This window comes from Sminthopsis crassicaudata, chromosome 4 (genome assembly GCF_048593235.1).
Source record: "Sminthopsis crassicaudata isolate SCR6 chromosome 4, ASM4859323v1, whole genome shotgun sequence".
Lineage (NCBI taxonomy): Eukaryota > Metazoa > Chordata > Mammalia > Dasyuromorphia > Dasyuridae > Sminthopsis > Sminthopsis crassicaudata.
Genome location: NC_133620.1, coordinates 320,620,691 through 320,635,411, shown reverse-complemented (window position 1 = coordinate 320,635,411; position 14,721 = coordinate 320,620,691). Strand labels below are relative to the sequence as shown.

Here is a 14,721-nt window from a genome sequence, read left to right as displayed (position 1 = left end):
TTGGGATTTCACCCACAGGCCCCTTTAGCTAAATCTCTCATTATAAAAAGAGTCAAACTAAAATCCTCTCTTTGCAGAGGTTCTAAACATGCCATGCTACGTTACACTTGGCATGCCAAGGGTCTCTGCCCACTGTTTCCAGTGCCTCTTTACTCTCACCTGTTTCTTTAACTAGACTTTAACCAGACTTTAACCTTACTTACAATCCCCATAATAAACCTCTTTTATCAATCTAGGTTTTCAGGTCTGTAAATTCCTTTACAGAGAAACTGCTTGTACCGCCACTAGACCTCATTTAATTCCCTACCCTTTCAAAATTCTGAGGGGTTGCAGGGGAGCTCCATTTGACTCCTAATACCCCAAACCTGCCACTAGACCTCATTTAACTCCCTGACCACCAGAAACCCTAATTTCATTTGGGTACCCCAAATCTAAACCTCATCATTACCACTGTTCAATTGAACAATTGAGAGTTATAAGGTCTGGTGCCTATTCAATAGTATCTAGATTAAAAGGCAAAAGGAGAAGGCCAATGAGGAAAGAAAGCCTGAATTTTTCTGCTGTTTCTCCTCGAAATGAATATGCCCTCTGGAGGCAGAAATGTACCATGACATTGTATTTGAGAGCAATGCAGCTATGCAGATCCATCAAGGTATCAAAACTGCAAGTATCTGATATTGTAACTAGTTTTAAATAAACTGTTATTTAGTCTAAGGAACAACATAGTATACAGAGTAGTATGCTTGTCTACTATTAAAGAACTACTGTTGGACACAAGGGCTATTAGCACAGTAGACAGTCCTAGGTGTGAAGCCAGGGAGATCTGGGTTCAAATCCAGTTGTGTAACACTGGGCAAGTCATTTAATCTCTGATTCAGTTTTATCAATTAAAAAAATGGGGATAATCTAAAAACACCTATCTCCCAGAGTTGTTGTGAGGATCAAATGAAATAAGATTTGTGAAACTCTTAGCACACTATCAGGCACATAAAAGATCCTATATAAATACATATTTCCTTCTCCCTTTCCCCAATAACCTACTCTTCTCCCTAAGTAAGATAAAATAAGTATATCCATATTTACATATGAATGGTAGAATAGAAAAAGGTAATGTATGAAACTTAGAATTTCCATTATATCATCTTCAATTGTTGTGAATTCTTGTTCATTTTTGATACCAACAATTTCAACTTCTCTGGAACTAGGCACACAGTTGGGGCCAACATCAATCATGGTGGAATCTGGTCTTTAATAAAAGGGAGATAAGCTCTCATTTCTTTTTTACAATAGCTTTTTATTTTTCAAAGCACATCCAAAAATAGTTTTCAACATTCATTCTAGCAAAACTTTGTGTCCATGTTTTTCTCCCTCCCTTCCTAACTCCTTCCTTCCCTAGACAGCAAGTAATCCAATATAGGTTTATCATGCTACACACAAACAAAAAAATCAGATCAAAAAGAGAAAAAAAAAAAAGCAAGCAAACAACGATAAAAAAAAAAAAGTGAAAATACTTTTTTGTCCCCATAGTCCTCTCTCTGAATGCAGATGGCTCTTTCCATTACAATTCTAGTGGAATTGACCTGAATCACTTCATTGCTGAAAAAAGCCAAGTATATCACAATTGATCATCGCATAATCTTGTTGTTGCCGTGGACAATGTTCTTTTGATTCTACTCACTTCCTTAAGCATCAGTTTGTGTTGTCTCTCCTGGTCTTTCTGAAATCATCCTATTGATCATTTCTTATAGAACAATAATATTCTATTACACTCATATACCATACTTATTCAATCATTTCCCAACTGATGGTTATCCATTCCATTTTCAGTTCCTTGCTACTGAAAAAAGGGCTACTACAAATATTTTTGCACATGTGGGTCTTTTTTTTCTTTTTTATGATTTCCTTGAGATACAAGCCCAGTGGTGGCACTGTTGGATCAAAGGGAATGAACAAATTTGATTACTCTTTGAATATAGTTCCAAATTGCTCTCTAAAATGGTTGGAGAAGTTCACAACTCCACCAATAATGTATTAGTGCCCATCTTCCCACATCCCTTCTAGCATTTATCATTTTCTTTTCATGTCATCTTAGCCAATCTGAGATATATGAAGTGGTACCTCAAAATCTTAATTTCCATTTCTCTAATCAATAGTGATTTAGAGCATTTTTTTTCATATGACTAGAAATGGCTTTAATTTCTTCATCTGAAAATTGTCTATTCATATCTTTTGATCATTTGACAATTGAAGAATGTCTTATATTCTTATAAATTTGAGTACGTTATCTAAATATTTTAGAAATGAGGTCTTTATCCAAACCCTTGGATATAAAATTGTTTCCCAGTTTTCTGCTTCCCTTCTAATCTTGACTGCTTGGTTTTGTTTGAACAAAACCTTTTAAAATTAATATAATCAAAATTATCTATTTTGCATTACATAATGTTCTCTAGTTCTTCTTTGGCCATAAATTCTTTAATTCTACACAGATGTGAGAGTTAAACTATCTCTTATTCTCCTAATTAACTTATAATATCCTTTATGTTTAAATCATAAACTCATTTTGACCTCATTTTGGCATAAGGTGTTAAGTGTTGATCGATGCCTGGTTTCTAACACACTCTTTTCCAATTTTCTCAGCAATTTTTATCAAATAGTGAGTTCTTATCCCAGAAGATGGAGTCTTTGGGTTTATCAAACATTAGGTTACTACAGTCGTTGACTATTATATGTAAACCTAACCTATTCCACTATTCTATTTCTTCTTAACTCTCATTTCTTATCCTCTTAAGCTGATTAAGACTCCCTTTGAAAAAAATTCCTTAAAATTTAGACTACAATTTATGTATAGGGTCTTCCCAAAAATTAGGAAATTTAAAAGTATTCAATATACAATAAATACACAATATATTCACTATGCAATACACAATTCCTATACAAAAAGAAATGTTGATGGACATAAAAGATTTCAACTATCCATTATCAGAATAACTTAAAATAGGATTCAGTAACTTGACTTACATTTTCTATTATCATTTGATGTACAGTTGATACTGATCAAAATATAAATCCATTTGCAAGACTCTTGATTAAGCATTTCACATTTCACTTTGGTTCTGTGTTCAATCTCTCAGAGTCTGTGACTTCTGAGAAGTTAGACTGAAGACTTGGGTTCATCCTTTTGTTGGTGTTTGTCAGAAGTTTCCTTTGTTGCCACTCATTGGAATGAGGACTTCTGGTACTGAGGTTGCCTCCAAGTTTCAGGAATAATTGTTTGCATACCCAGGAAAGAAAACAAAGCATAAACTCAACTGAGTTCATGTTCCATGTGAGAGGAGTTGAGGGATTTGGGGATGGAATGAGTAGGGAGAAGAACACTGCCTCTCCTCCTTACCTGCCCATAGGGAATTTAGTGAAAAAAGTTGCCATGTAGAAGTGTCAAACAAAAGAGGGAACCACATAGCTCTTCTTTGTAATTGATACAGAGCCCTACATCCCTATTAGTTTCACAGGAAGAATCCAGGGACCACCTAGGATTTTCCATGTCATACCAAAACAAGTCCTTTCAGTTCTGAGTCTCCCAGATTGGAAACCACCAGAGAGTTCTTCATCTCTGATACACCCAAATGCTGAGCTTGTGCCTAGTCAGGATCAGAAAGAAAAACTCTTAAGATAGTTCCATGGGATGGCCCTCACAGAAGTGAAAAAACTTAATTGAAATACTGCTTTTGATATGTTATATTTCAAAAACAAAACAAATAACTCAATTTCTAACACAATTTTCTTCATTTGGAAAGTGGGGATTATAATTTTCATCTAGAAAAACAAAATAGCTCTGAAGTACCATCTCACATCTATTAGATTGGCTAATATGATAGAAAAATAAAAGGACACATTGAGGAGATGTGGGAAAATTGGAACACCATGCACCTGTTGGTGGAGTTGTGAACTAATCCAACCATTCTGAAAAACAATTTGGCACTCCAGTTATCACTTCTGTATCATGGAGATGGAAGGTTGATGGTAGGGTTAAGGGTAATCCAGCAATCTAGAAAATTCAAGTAAAATTTTTGGCTCTTCTTTTGTACCAGAGAAGAATTTTTTATTTTTCTTTTTTGGAGTATTTACAGAATTGAAACATAGAATATGTTAATTTTATATAACACTACACACATATTTTGTGCATTTCATAGTTTCTAAACTTTTTATGTGTTCTCTTCTGGCCTTCTTCCACAAAACTCCCTCAAAATTTCTACTTAATTACTTTTGCTGATTTGTGATATTCAAAATCATGATGGAGTAAATTGTGATGTGGAAGGGATAACTGTATGCTATAAAATCATGCATAACTTTTGACCCATCAATAACACTACTAGGACCAAAAGAGTGGGAGGGGGCAGGAAAAATGTATTTGTGTATAAAAATACTTATAGCAGCTCTTTTTTTATGTGACAAAAAAATTGGAAATTAAAGAGATGCGATCAACTGGGAGATGCCTGAACAACTTGTAAATGATTGTGATGAAATACTGTTGTATTATGAGAAACAATGAGCAGGATGCTTTTTTTTTTTTTTTTTTTTTCTGAGGCAACTGGGGTTAAATGATTTGCCCACGGTCACACAGCTGGGAAGTGTTAAGTAACTGAGGTCAAATTTGAACTCAGGATTTCCTGACTTCAGGAAGCCACTTAGCTGCTGAGCAGGATGCTTTCAGAAAAACCCTCAAAGCCTTACATGATCTAATCCAAAGTGAAGTGAACAGAACTAGGAGAACATTATGCACAGTAACAGCAATATTATAGGTTGATCAAATGTGAATGGCTTAGCTGTTCTCAGCAATACAAAGATCCAAAATCCAAAGGATTTATAATGAAAAATACTATTCATCTCTAGAGAAAGAACTGATGGAGTCTGAAGGCAAATAAAAGCATATGATTTTTTAACTTTTGTCTGGTTTTTTTTTACATAACTAAGATGGAATTATGCTTTGCATGACTGTACATGTAATACCTATATCAAATTGTTTGCCTTCTCAATGACGGGGAAGGAGGAGATAGATTTGGACCTCAAAAAAATTTTAAATGAAATGTTAAAAATTGCTTTTCATATAGTTGGGGAAATTAAAAAAAATTTTTTTCATTAAGGCTTTTTATTTTAAAAACATGTGCATGGATAATTTCTCTACATTAACCCTTGCAAAATCCTTGTGTTCCAGCCTCTCCCTTCCCGCCCCTCCCTCCTCTCAATGGCAAGTAATCCAATATATGTTAAAAATGGTAAAAAGTATTTGTTAAATCCTACATATATATATATGTATATATACATATATATATACAATTATCTTGCTGCCCAAGAAAAATCAAACCAAAAATGAAAAAAAAAATAAGAAAGAAAATAGAATGCAAGCAAACAACAACAAAAAGAGTGAAAATGCTATAGTACATATTCAATTCCCACAGTCCTCTCTCTGGGTATATATCTTCATCACAAGATCATTGGAACTGAACTCAATCATCTCATGTTGAAAAGAGCCACATCCATCAGAATTGATCATTGTATAATCTTCTTGTCGCCATGTATCTCCTGATTTTGCTCATTTCACTTAGCATCAATTCATGTCTCTTCAGGCTTCTTTAAAATCATCCTGCTGGTTGTTTCTTATAGAACAATAATATTCCAAAACATTTATATGCCATAACTTATTCAGCCATTCTCCAAATAATGGGCATCCACTCAGTGGGAAAATTTGTTTGTTTTATTTTAAAAGAAGAAAAACCAAGTAACAGTAAAAAGAGAGCCAGTTTTGGAGTCAGGAGTTAATGAAACCCTTACTGTATGCCAACTCCTGTGCTAAGCACTAGAGATGCAAAAATAAAAGCAAGGTAATCTCTGCCTTCAAGGAGCCCATATTATTTTTTTTCTTTTTTTTTAATTTATTAGATATATTTTTATAATATTATCCCTTGTATTCATTTTTCCAAATTATCCCCCCCCTCCCTCTACTCCCTCCCCCCATGACAGGCAGTCCCATACATTTTACATGTGTTACAATATAACCTAGATATAATACATGTGTGTAAATACCATTTTCTTGTTGTACAATAAGCATTAGATTCCGAAGGTACATGTAACCTGGGCAGACAGATATTAGTGCTAACAATTTACATTCACTTCCCAGTGTTTCTTCTCTGGGTGTAGCTACCTCTGTCCATCATTGATCAACTGGAGGTGAGTTGGCTTTTCTTTATGTTGAAGATTTCCACTTCCATCAGAATACATCCTCATACAGTGTTGTTGTTGAAGTGTACAGTGATCTTCTGGTTCTGCTCATTTCATTCAGCATCAGTTGATGTAAGTCTCTCCAAGCCTCTCTGTATTCCTCCTGCTGGTCATTTCTTACAGAGCAATAATATTCCATAACCTTCATATACCATAATTTACCCAACCATTCTCCAATTGATGGACATCCATTCATCTTCCAGTTTCTATCTACAACAAAAAGAGCTGCCACAAACATTTTGGCACATACAGGTCCCTTTCCGCTCTTTAGTATTTCTTTGGGATATAAGCCCAGTAGTAGTATGGCTGGGTCAAAGGGTATGCACAGTTTGATAACTTTTTGGGCATAATTCCAAATTGCTCAAGGAGCCCATATTCTTGTTAGTGAAAACAGTATAAGGGAATCAGGGCAACTAGGTGGTGAAGTGAATAAAGTGCGGGGCCTGAAATCAGAAAATCTATCTTCCTGGAAAAGTTATTTTGGTTTGAAAACTAACAAGGATGATACCATTTGCAAGCAATGGTAGAATTGATTTGATTGTTTTTTCCAAAGATAGGGATAAATAATTGGGAAGAAGTGTAATGGGCAGGAGTGTGGGAGCAGGGTGGGAGGTAATCAGAGTAAATGATCAAATAGGATATAAAACATGGTCAGAAATAAGGGGCAACCTAGATATAGAGAACCACAAGCATTTGCACTGTCTTATTCACCAATCAGGACAACATAGCCCCAAGGTTATGATTTCTAAAGTAAGTGAACTAAGTTATCTAGGGCATAGCCTCGAGAGACCTGGAGGGAGTTGGTGCAAAGCAGATGGCAAGGAGCTGTCTAGAATAGATGGTCAAATGGGATGTAAAATCTTGTCTAGAACAAAGTCCAATCTCTGGCTCCTTATAATTCGGGCAAGTAATTTAATCTCTCAGTGTCCTAGGCATCTCTAAGAGGATATAGTTCCACTTTGGTATAGAATGATTCCTTGTTGGAAATTCCTTATTATGCCAATGAAATCACAGGTCCAGTCAAAAAAAAAAAAAAAGAAAAAAAAGAAAAAGAAAACGAAAGAAAAAACTTTGAGTTACTTCCTTCACAAAAGTTGCTGTGAGCAAAAGATTTGTGAACCTTAAAATCCTATACAAAAGTGAGATTATTGTTTTTAGAATAACAATTCAAAATTTAAAACATTTCCCTTAGACATTTCATTGAAGTAGAAATCCTATAAAAATTAGTATGTATGAAGTGGTGGTAATTATTTTTGGTTTTTATTTTTGCTTTCAGTGTTCGCAGTTTTAGAAAGAAAAGAAAGGTTAAAGAAATGTTTCTCCCTCCCTCCCCTACCCCAAACCCTAATCTAATAAAGTGTGAAGAAGACAGGGAGTTGAAGACCAGGAAAGGAGGGAAATTATTCTTGTTGTTCAGTCATGTCTGAATCTTAGTGACCCCATTTGGGGTTTTCTTAGCAAAGGGAGTGGAATAGCTTGAAATTTTCTTTGCCAGTGTATTAAAGCAAACAGAAGTTACCTGCCCTGCTTCACACAGTTAGTGAGTGTCTAAGATTATATTTGAACTCAGGTCTTCCTGACTCTGGATCCAGTGTTCACTAAACCATCTTAATTGACCAGGGAAATCATAGTGAGACAGTTATTGCTCCCATATACAGATTATTATATTTTGCATCGTGAAAAAAGGGATGAGTTGGCTAAAATGTGGAGGGGAGGAGGCGTGAAGAGAGGGGAGGGGGAAGAGTTGGAAAGGTTAGCCAAAGACAAAAGGCTCCTGAAATCAGTGCAAGTCTGCCCAAGTGACTGACTAGCTAGGGTAAGAATGAGGAGAGAAAGGACAGATAAGGTCATAATGGAACAGACCTCTCTGAGTTTAAGGCCATCTGCCCTGTCACTCTCATCCCATTCAACCGTCCCCACCCCCAGCTCTTAAGCCCTGAGGCCAGTTCCCCCAACAGTCCTTCTCCTAGGAGCCCTGTGGGTCCCAGCCACTGGGACGAGAGTCAGCGTGTTCCAGGATTAACAACCTCCTCCTGTCCTTGGCAGAGACAACCCCCAGTAGCCTAAATGTGGCTGTTGAGCAGTGAAAGACTCAGCTCCAGCCACCACCGGGTTAATAGATCTGGCATAATTAGGAAGCCGTGAGGGTCCAAGCCTGGGGGCTGGGCTATTCTGGGTCTATGAATACATATGCCTATTTATACCGCTGGGGTGGCCAGCTGCCTTCTACTGCAGAGAAGACGCAGAGCTGCTGGCACTGCCGCTGCCACTACTGAGCTGGTTTGACTGCAATGTCCGGACAGCAACGGAGACTGAAAGGGGAATCTGGTGACAACCGAGAAGTCCCTGAAGAAGGCAGCCCCATCCTGATGGGATTTAGATACCGGTAGGATGGAACAGACTGGCTGAGTATCCCCCAGGAGGTGAGGCTGGAGTTCTCAGGTCGGAGGGATGGGGAGTACCATGGACCCCCCAGGAGGTCCCTACCTGAACCTGGGAGCTGTGACTTCCCCAGTGGGCACCACCCGCCTGCTACAACTGGCATTTGGCTGTACCACCTTCAGCCTCGTGGCACACCGGGGCGGTTTCGATGCCGCCTATGGGACCTTCTGCATGTCAGCCTGGTGTTTCTGCTTTGCCCTCACTGGTCTGGTGGTGGCCTTTGAATTCACCAGACTCCATGGCTGCCTCCGTCTCTCCTGGGGCAACTTCACAGCAGCCTTTGCCATGCTGGCCACCCTTCTGTCTGCCACGGCCGCCATTGTCTACCCCCTCTATTTTACCAGGCTCGAGTGCCCCCCGGAGCCAGAAGGCTGCACTGCCCGCGACTTCCGCCTGGCCGCCAGCGTCTTTGCGGCTTTAGTTTTTGTCACTTATGCCACCGAAGTAGTCTTGACGAGGGCTCGGCCGGGCCAGGTCACCAGCTACATGGCCACAGTGTCGGGCTTACTGAAAATAGTCCAGGCTTTTGTGGCCTGCATCATCTTTGGGGCCCTGGTCCAGGACAGCCGCTATGGGCGCTTTGTGGCCACTCAATGGTGCGTGGCCGTGTACAGCGTGTGCTTTATAGGCACCGTGGTAGTGGTAGGCATGAGTGTGACCGGTCGGGCTGGAACCCTGGGCTTCCCCTTTGACCGCATAGTAGTCGTGTACACTTTTCTAGCTGTGCTGCTTTACCTTAGTGCAGCTGTGGTCTGGCCTGTCTTCTGCTTTGACCCCAAGTATGGGACTCCCTCAAGGCCTTCAGGATGTCCTCAAGGAAGCTGTCCGTGGGATAGCCAACTGGTGGTGGCCATCTTCACTTATGTCAACTTTCTCTTTTATATTGCTGACCTGGCCTACTCCCAGAGGATCCGCTTTGTGCCCAGTCTGTAGGACCAACAGAGCGAATGCCATCTTCTGCCCACCTACCCACAGACACTTACACATTCTCTATTCTGGGCTTCCCTCTTCTCCCTCTAGATTTACCTGAGGCAAAGAAAAAGTGTGTGGGGAAGGGAGAGCAGAGGGAGAATGTCTGGGGAGAAGCTGCTGAGCCTTCAAGGAGGGAAGACTGAGGCAGGGAGGACAGTAGACTTAGAGAAAAGAGGAGATTGACATTGGGAAGACCACAGTCAAAGAATGGTTTAGGGAAGAATAGTTCATGTGAAGTGTTTAGTAACCCAGGGAAAGTTGTGATTCTAAATGGGGAGGAAAGAGATATCATATTGTCTAGCCAGAATGGGAAAATTTGCCTAAAACCCATTTGTCTCAAAATTATTTGCCTTATAGTATGAGCTCAGTATATATATATATATATATATATATATATATATATATATATATATATATATATATATATATATAGAGAGAGAGAGAGAGAGAGAGAGAGAGAGAGAGAGAGAGAGAGAGAGAGAGAGAGAGAGAGCTCCTTGAGGGCAGGAAGTGTTTTATTTATCATATCCTCAGGAATTAGCACTGCACCCATAGAATGCCTCAAATGTCTATTGAATTTCATTGGTTTATTATTTTAATGTCACATTATCAGTGTTGTTGTTATTACTTTTGTTTTAAAATTTATTTTTGGAGAATTACTTTTTAGCAGGTGATTTGTCTGAACCTCCCTTCTTAGAGACCCTTTAGTGTAATCCCCTCATTATACAGGTAAGGAAATGGAAAATTAGAGAATTCAAATGATTTGCTCAATGTTACATTGCTGATTAGTGGCAAAGCTCTAATTAGAAATCTTGACATCCTGTCCAGTGTGCTTTCCCTTTTTGCTTCCTATTTCTTGGCTCTTCACTGAACTAGCAAGAAGGAAAGTTTGGATCTGGAGAGCAGCCAGGAGGAGGTTGGAGATGGAGATGAATACCATTTCTTATGGAATGAGAACCCAGCTATAATCCACCATTACCTGGCAAGAACACTTGGGGAATTCTGTAAAAATGATGCATTGCAAGAAACTAAAATACCTGGGACTTTCCCATGCAATGAAGGCCAGTGTTTGGGGTCAAAATGTCTGGAATATCTTGAGTAGCATAGTTTCCCCTTTAACTTCAGTTTATGGACTTCTGGATTCCCATAAGGAGCAGCAAGTTTACACTCAATTAGACCAGCACCTCCCTTTCAAAAGGCCACTACTAAAAAATCTAGGATGATCCCATATCATGGAAAAAAGTTGACCATGTCATGCTCTAACTCCATCTTGGTTTCACCCTGTGGCTACAGAGAACTTGGACACAGCAGCTGCTAAGTTCTTCTTAATCTTTCAGGAAATACATAAAAATGGAAATAAAGTAAAAGCTGATTTGTACACCATTTGTGCATCATTTCATTTAAATATTCCTTTCCCTGACAAGCATATTATAGACTCATTCATAGAATATTGGAGTTAAAAGAGACTTCTGAGATAATTTATTCAAAGTGATAAGACCCAGAAAAGGGACCTAGAGACATACCCAAGGAACATACAATTAGCAAATTCAGCTTCCTTATATATTTATCTCTCTGAGTCAGAGCTCTTTATTCCTTTCCAGGGTAGGAAGCTGGTTTCCATAACACACAAGTTTTCATAGTTCTTATTGCTGTTTCTAGATAGGCAGGGCAGAACCTGCAACAGAGTAGGCTCGGAATGTGACCCCAGTTCAGGTAGTTTTCCCAGCAACTGCTATGAAACCCTGCCAGTTGAGTGTCATATCTGTTCTATTTTCACAGCTTCAACTATTGCCCTATGCAAATGAATCACAAATTTCTATCTCTGGCCTCCTAGTGCCAGTCCATATCTCAAACTGCCTCATCCTCAGCTCCTTCCTATCTCTCTCTCTCTCTTTTCTCCCTCCCTTAGACTCCTTCCTTTAGATCTTTCACTAGCTTCTTTTCTATCTCACTTTGCATCCTCTATCTGCAAATCCACTTGTTTTCCTTCCAAAATGTCTTACATAAGTTGTTTTCTTTATAGATAAAACAGCTTTTGCATCACCTTCTTCCCTTGTAGACAGAGGAAATGGTCAGGATCTTTACTAATAATTCTGGGGCTCATAGTTTTTGCTGCTTTACCTCATCTTAGAAAAGTGGTAGAAATACCAATTTAGAATTGGACTATGTGGTATTACAGGAAACTTGAACAAGATGGAGAGAGAGAATACAGAAGAAATGAAGACTGAGATGGAGGCAGAGTGCTTAGCAGTAGTCATGTCCTAAACTCTGACACTTAGGGAGGAGATAATGTAAGACTAAAGTGATGATCAGAAAGATGCAGATTGTCCTTTGTGGCTTGAGCATGAGGAGATACCTTTGTGGAGGGAATGAAGGAACTGAACTATTATTCTATAAAGACCAGAGAGAGAGAGGTCAACCAACTCACTTTCCAATTCTCCCTTCCATCCTCAAATTTATCCATTATTAGATGACTATATGTTTCTCTTCATCCCTTGTATTTCCTTAAATTAGGTTTATTCTGACTTTGGAGTTTCCCTTTCACATAAAGTCATGGTCAACCCAGACATACACACAAACATATAAATGTATGTATGTGTGTATGTATGCATTTCTCATGCTAATTTCCATCATAAATAGAGTACAATCAGGGAAGCCTCTGGCTAGTTTTATTTCACAAAATTCCATCTTAATGGCAGCAGCTTCATGATACTTGACAAATGTTTTTTCATTCATTTTATTAATAATTCTCTAAATTCTTCAAAGGCAGAACTGTAAAACTGAATCTGGGGTTGCTTCTAGACTATTGATATTGCCCAGAGAAAAGTCCTTGTCTTGAGTTAACACCACTGGATGTGCAAAGAAGCACAGTTTGGAGAAGATTCTTATTCTGTCCTTTTCCTTGGAGGAAAAGAAGGAAGAATAAGGAGCAAGTATAGCAAATCAGCTTTGCTTCCCATTGTGATACCTGCTAATTAATCAGGCAAATAACAGCAAAACAGCCAACTGCCAAAGCCATAAGAATGGATAAGTGAGTTTCATTATATGTAATTTGAGTATCATATCCATATGTTTTCTAAAATTCCTTCTATCTTAAAAAAGTCTATGATTTTCTTGGGGAAAGAATTGTCTTCCTTATTAAACTATTGCTCCTCGGGAGCAAGGATTGTGCTTTTTTATTATTATTATTTCATTCAGTGTAAATAAATCATGAAAGTTTGATAAGTACATATTGAATGAATGGTGAGAAAATAGTGGCAAAGTAAAATCAACACCACTCATGAAATCAGAGTCAGATAAGATTTTGAAATCCAAGACTTATACAGCTGGAAGGGACCTCAATGGCTATTTAGTTCACTTCTGACATTTTATAGATGAGAAGACTGAGGTGCAATAAGGAGATATGATTTGGTTAAGGTCACATAATTCTAAGCATCAAAGGTGATGTTTCAACTCTTTCACCAGGACCATTTTACTTATGAGGAAATCTCTTTTGGAAAAAAAAAAGATTAAAAAAATTAGATCGTAAAATAAAGAGAAATAAGATGGTAGCTGGTAGATATAGTAGGAGCAGGTGAAAAGTCATACTACTCCAGTGGACAAGTAAACTCTCACAGACGACAAGAACAGCTCATATTTATAGAGCATTTTAAAGGTTTCAAATGCATTACATAAATTATTTCATTGGGTCAAACTAAAGAGTTTGTACTTTATTAAATGGGTTATGGGGAACCACTCAAAGTTTTTAATCAGGGAAGTGACATAAAACCTATGCAATGAAAAGATACAAGGCAGCTAAGTTGCTCATTGGATAGAATGCCAGGTCTGGAGTCAGGAACATCTGTTTTCAAATCCAACCTCAGACACTTACTAGCTGTGTGACCTTTGGCAAGTCACTTAATCCTGTTTGCCTCAGTTGTCTTATCTGTAAAGTGAGATAGAGGAAATGACAAATCACTCTTTGTCAAGAAAACCCCAAATGGACCACAAAGAATTGGACATAAGTGAAATATGACAGTTAGAATGACTGATTTTTTCAGTGGCTTGGATAAATTCAAGAGAGGAGAGACTAAAGAAAGATCCATCAACTAGAAAGCAATTGTAATAGTCTGAGAAAGAGGGAATAAAATAGTGCTAGTAGAATTGAAAAAGGGAGTATAGATATCAGAGTTTCTGGAGGCAGGGGGCAAAGAAGAAAAAATACTGGATTTGGAGTCCAAGGACCTGAATTCAAATTCTGGTCTTGCGGATTTTACTATCTATGTGAACTTGACTTATTTCTCATGAGAAAATGGGAGACATGACCACATGATTTCTAAGATTTAGTCTAACACTAAATCTATGACCTTGGAATCATTCAATGAAATAGACACCACAATTCCAAGAGACCCATGTTGAATCATGTCTACCTATTGGCAGATTCAAGGTACAGGTTGAAACATTTATTTTTTGGACATAATCAATGTGGAAATTTGTTTTTCTTGACTATGTATCTTTGTACAAGGCTTGTTTCCTTCCTCCCCTCCTTCCTTCCTTTCTTCCTTCCTTTTTTATTTCCTTCCTTCCTTCTTTCTTTCTTTCCTCCTTTCCTTCCTTCCTTCTCTCTTCTCCTAATGTAAAGGAGGTGGAGAGGAGAGAAACAAATAAATAAATAGATTTTGATTCATTAAGAAAATAAATTTTTAAAATTTCAAAACTGAATGAAATAAGAGAGTGAGATATAAAATTCAAAGATGAAGTTTTGAGGCTGAGTACCTGCAATTCCATCAGGAGAATGAATGAGATCAAAGCTTATCATGTGTTAGTTAAATTTCAGTGAGCTCACTGGACCTTAACTTCCTAAGATCAAATTGTATGAAGAAATCATAAGTATAGTCCCTTTCACATCATATTGCATCTTACTTCCATGTCAAAGGAGGACATTTAGAGTCTTGAACTGTCTTAAATTGTGTGGAACTAGAAGCTCCACATGCTTTGACTACAAGGAAATACAATATACTTATAATACAACAGGTAATGGTAGTAAGTGAG

General features: G+C 38.1%; 1 protein-coding gene across 1 annotated transcript; it reads left to right on the top strand.

Annotated features, from left to right (window-relative positions):
* The first annotated feature begins 8,496 nt into the window (after positions 1-8,496).
* On the top strand, positions 8,497-11,065 carry MYADML2 (myeloid associated differentiation marker like 2). Its single transcript, XM_074265465.1, has one exon. It carries the CDS (start codon positions 8,728-8,730, stop codon positions 9,649-9,651), a length of 924 nt encoding a protein of 307 aa, XP_074121566.1. The 5' UTR covers positions 8,497-8,727; the 3' UTR covers positions 9,652-11,065.
* The last annotated feature ends 3,656 nt before the right edge of the window (positions 11,066-14,721 follow it).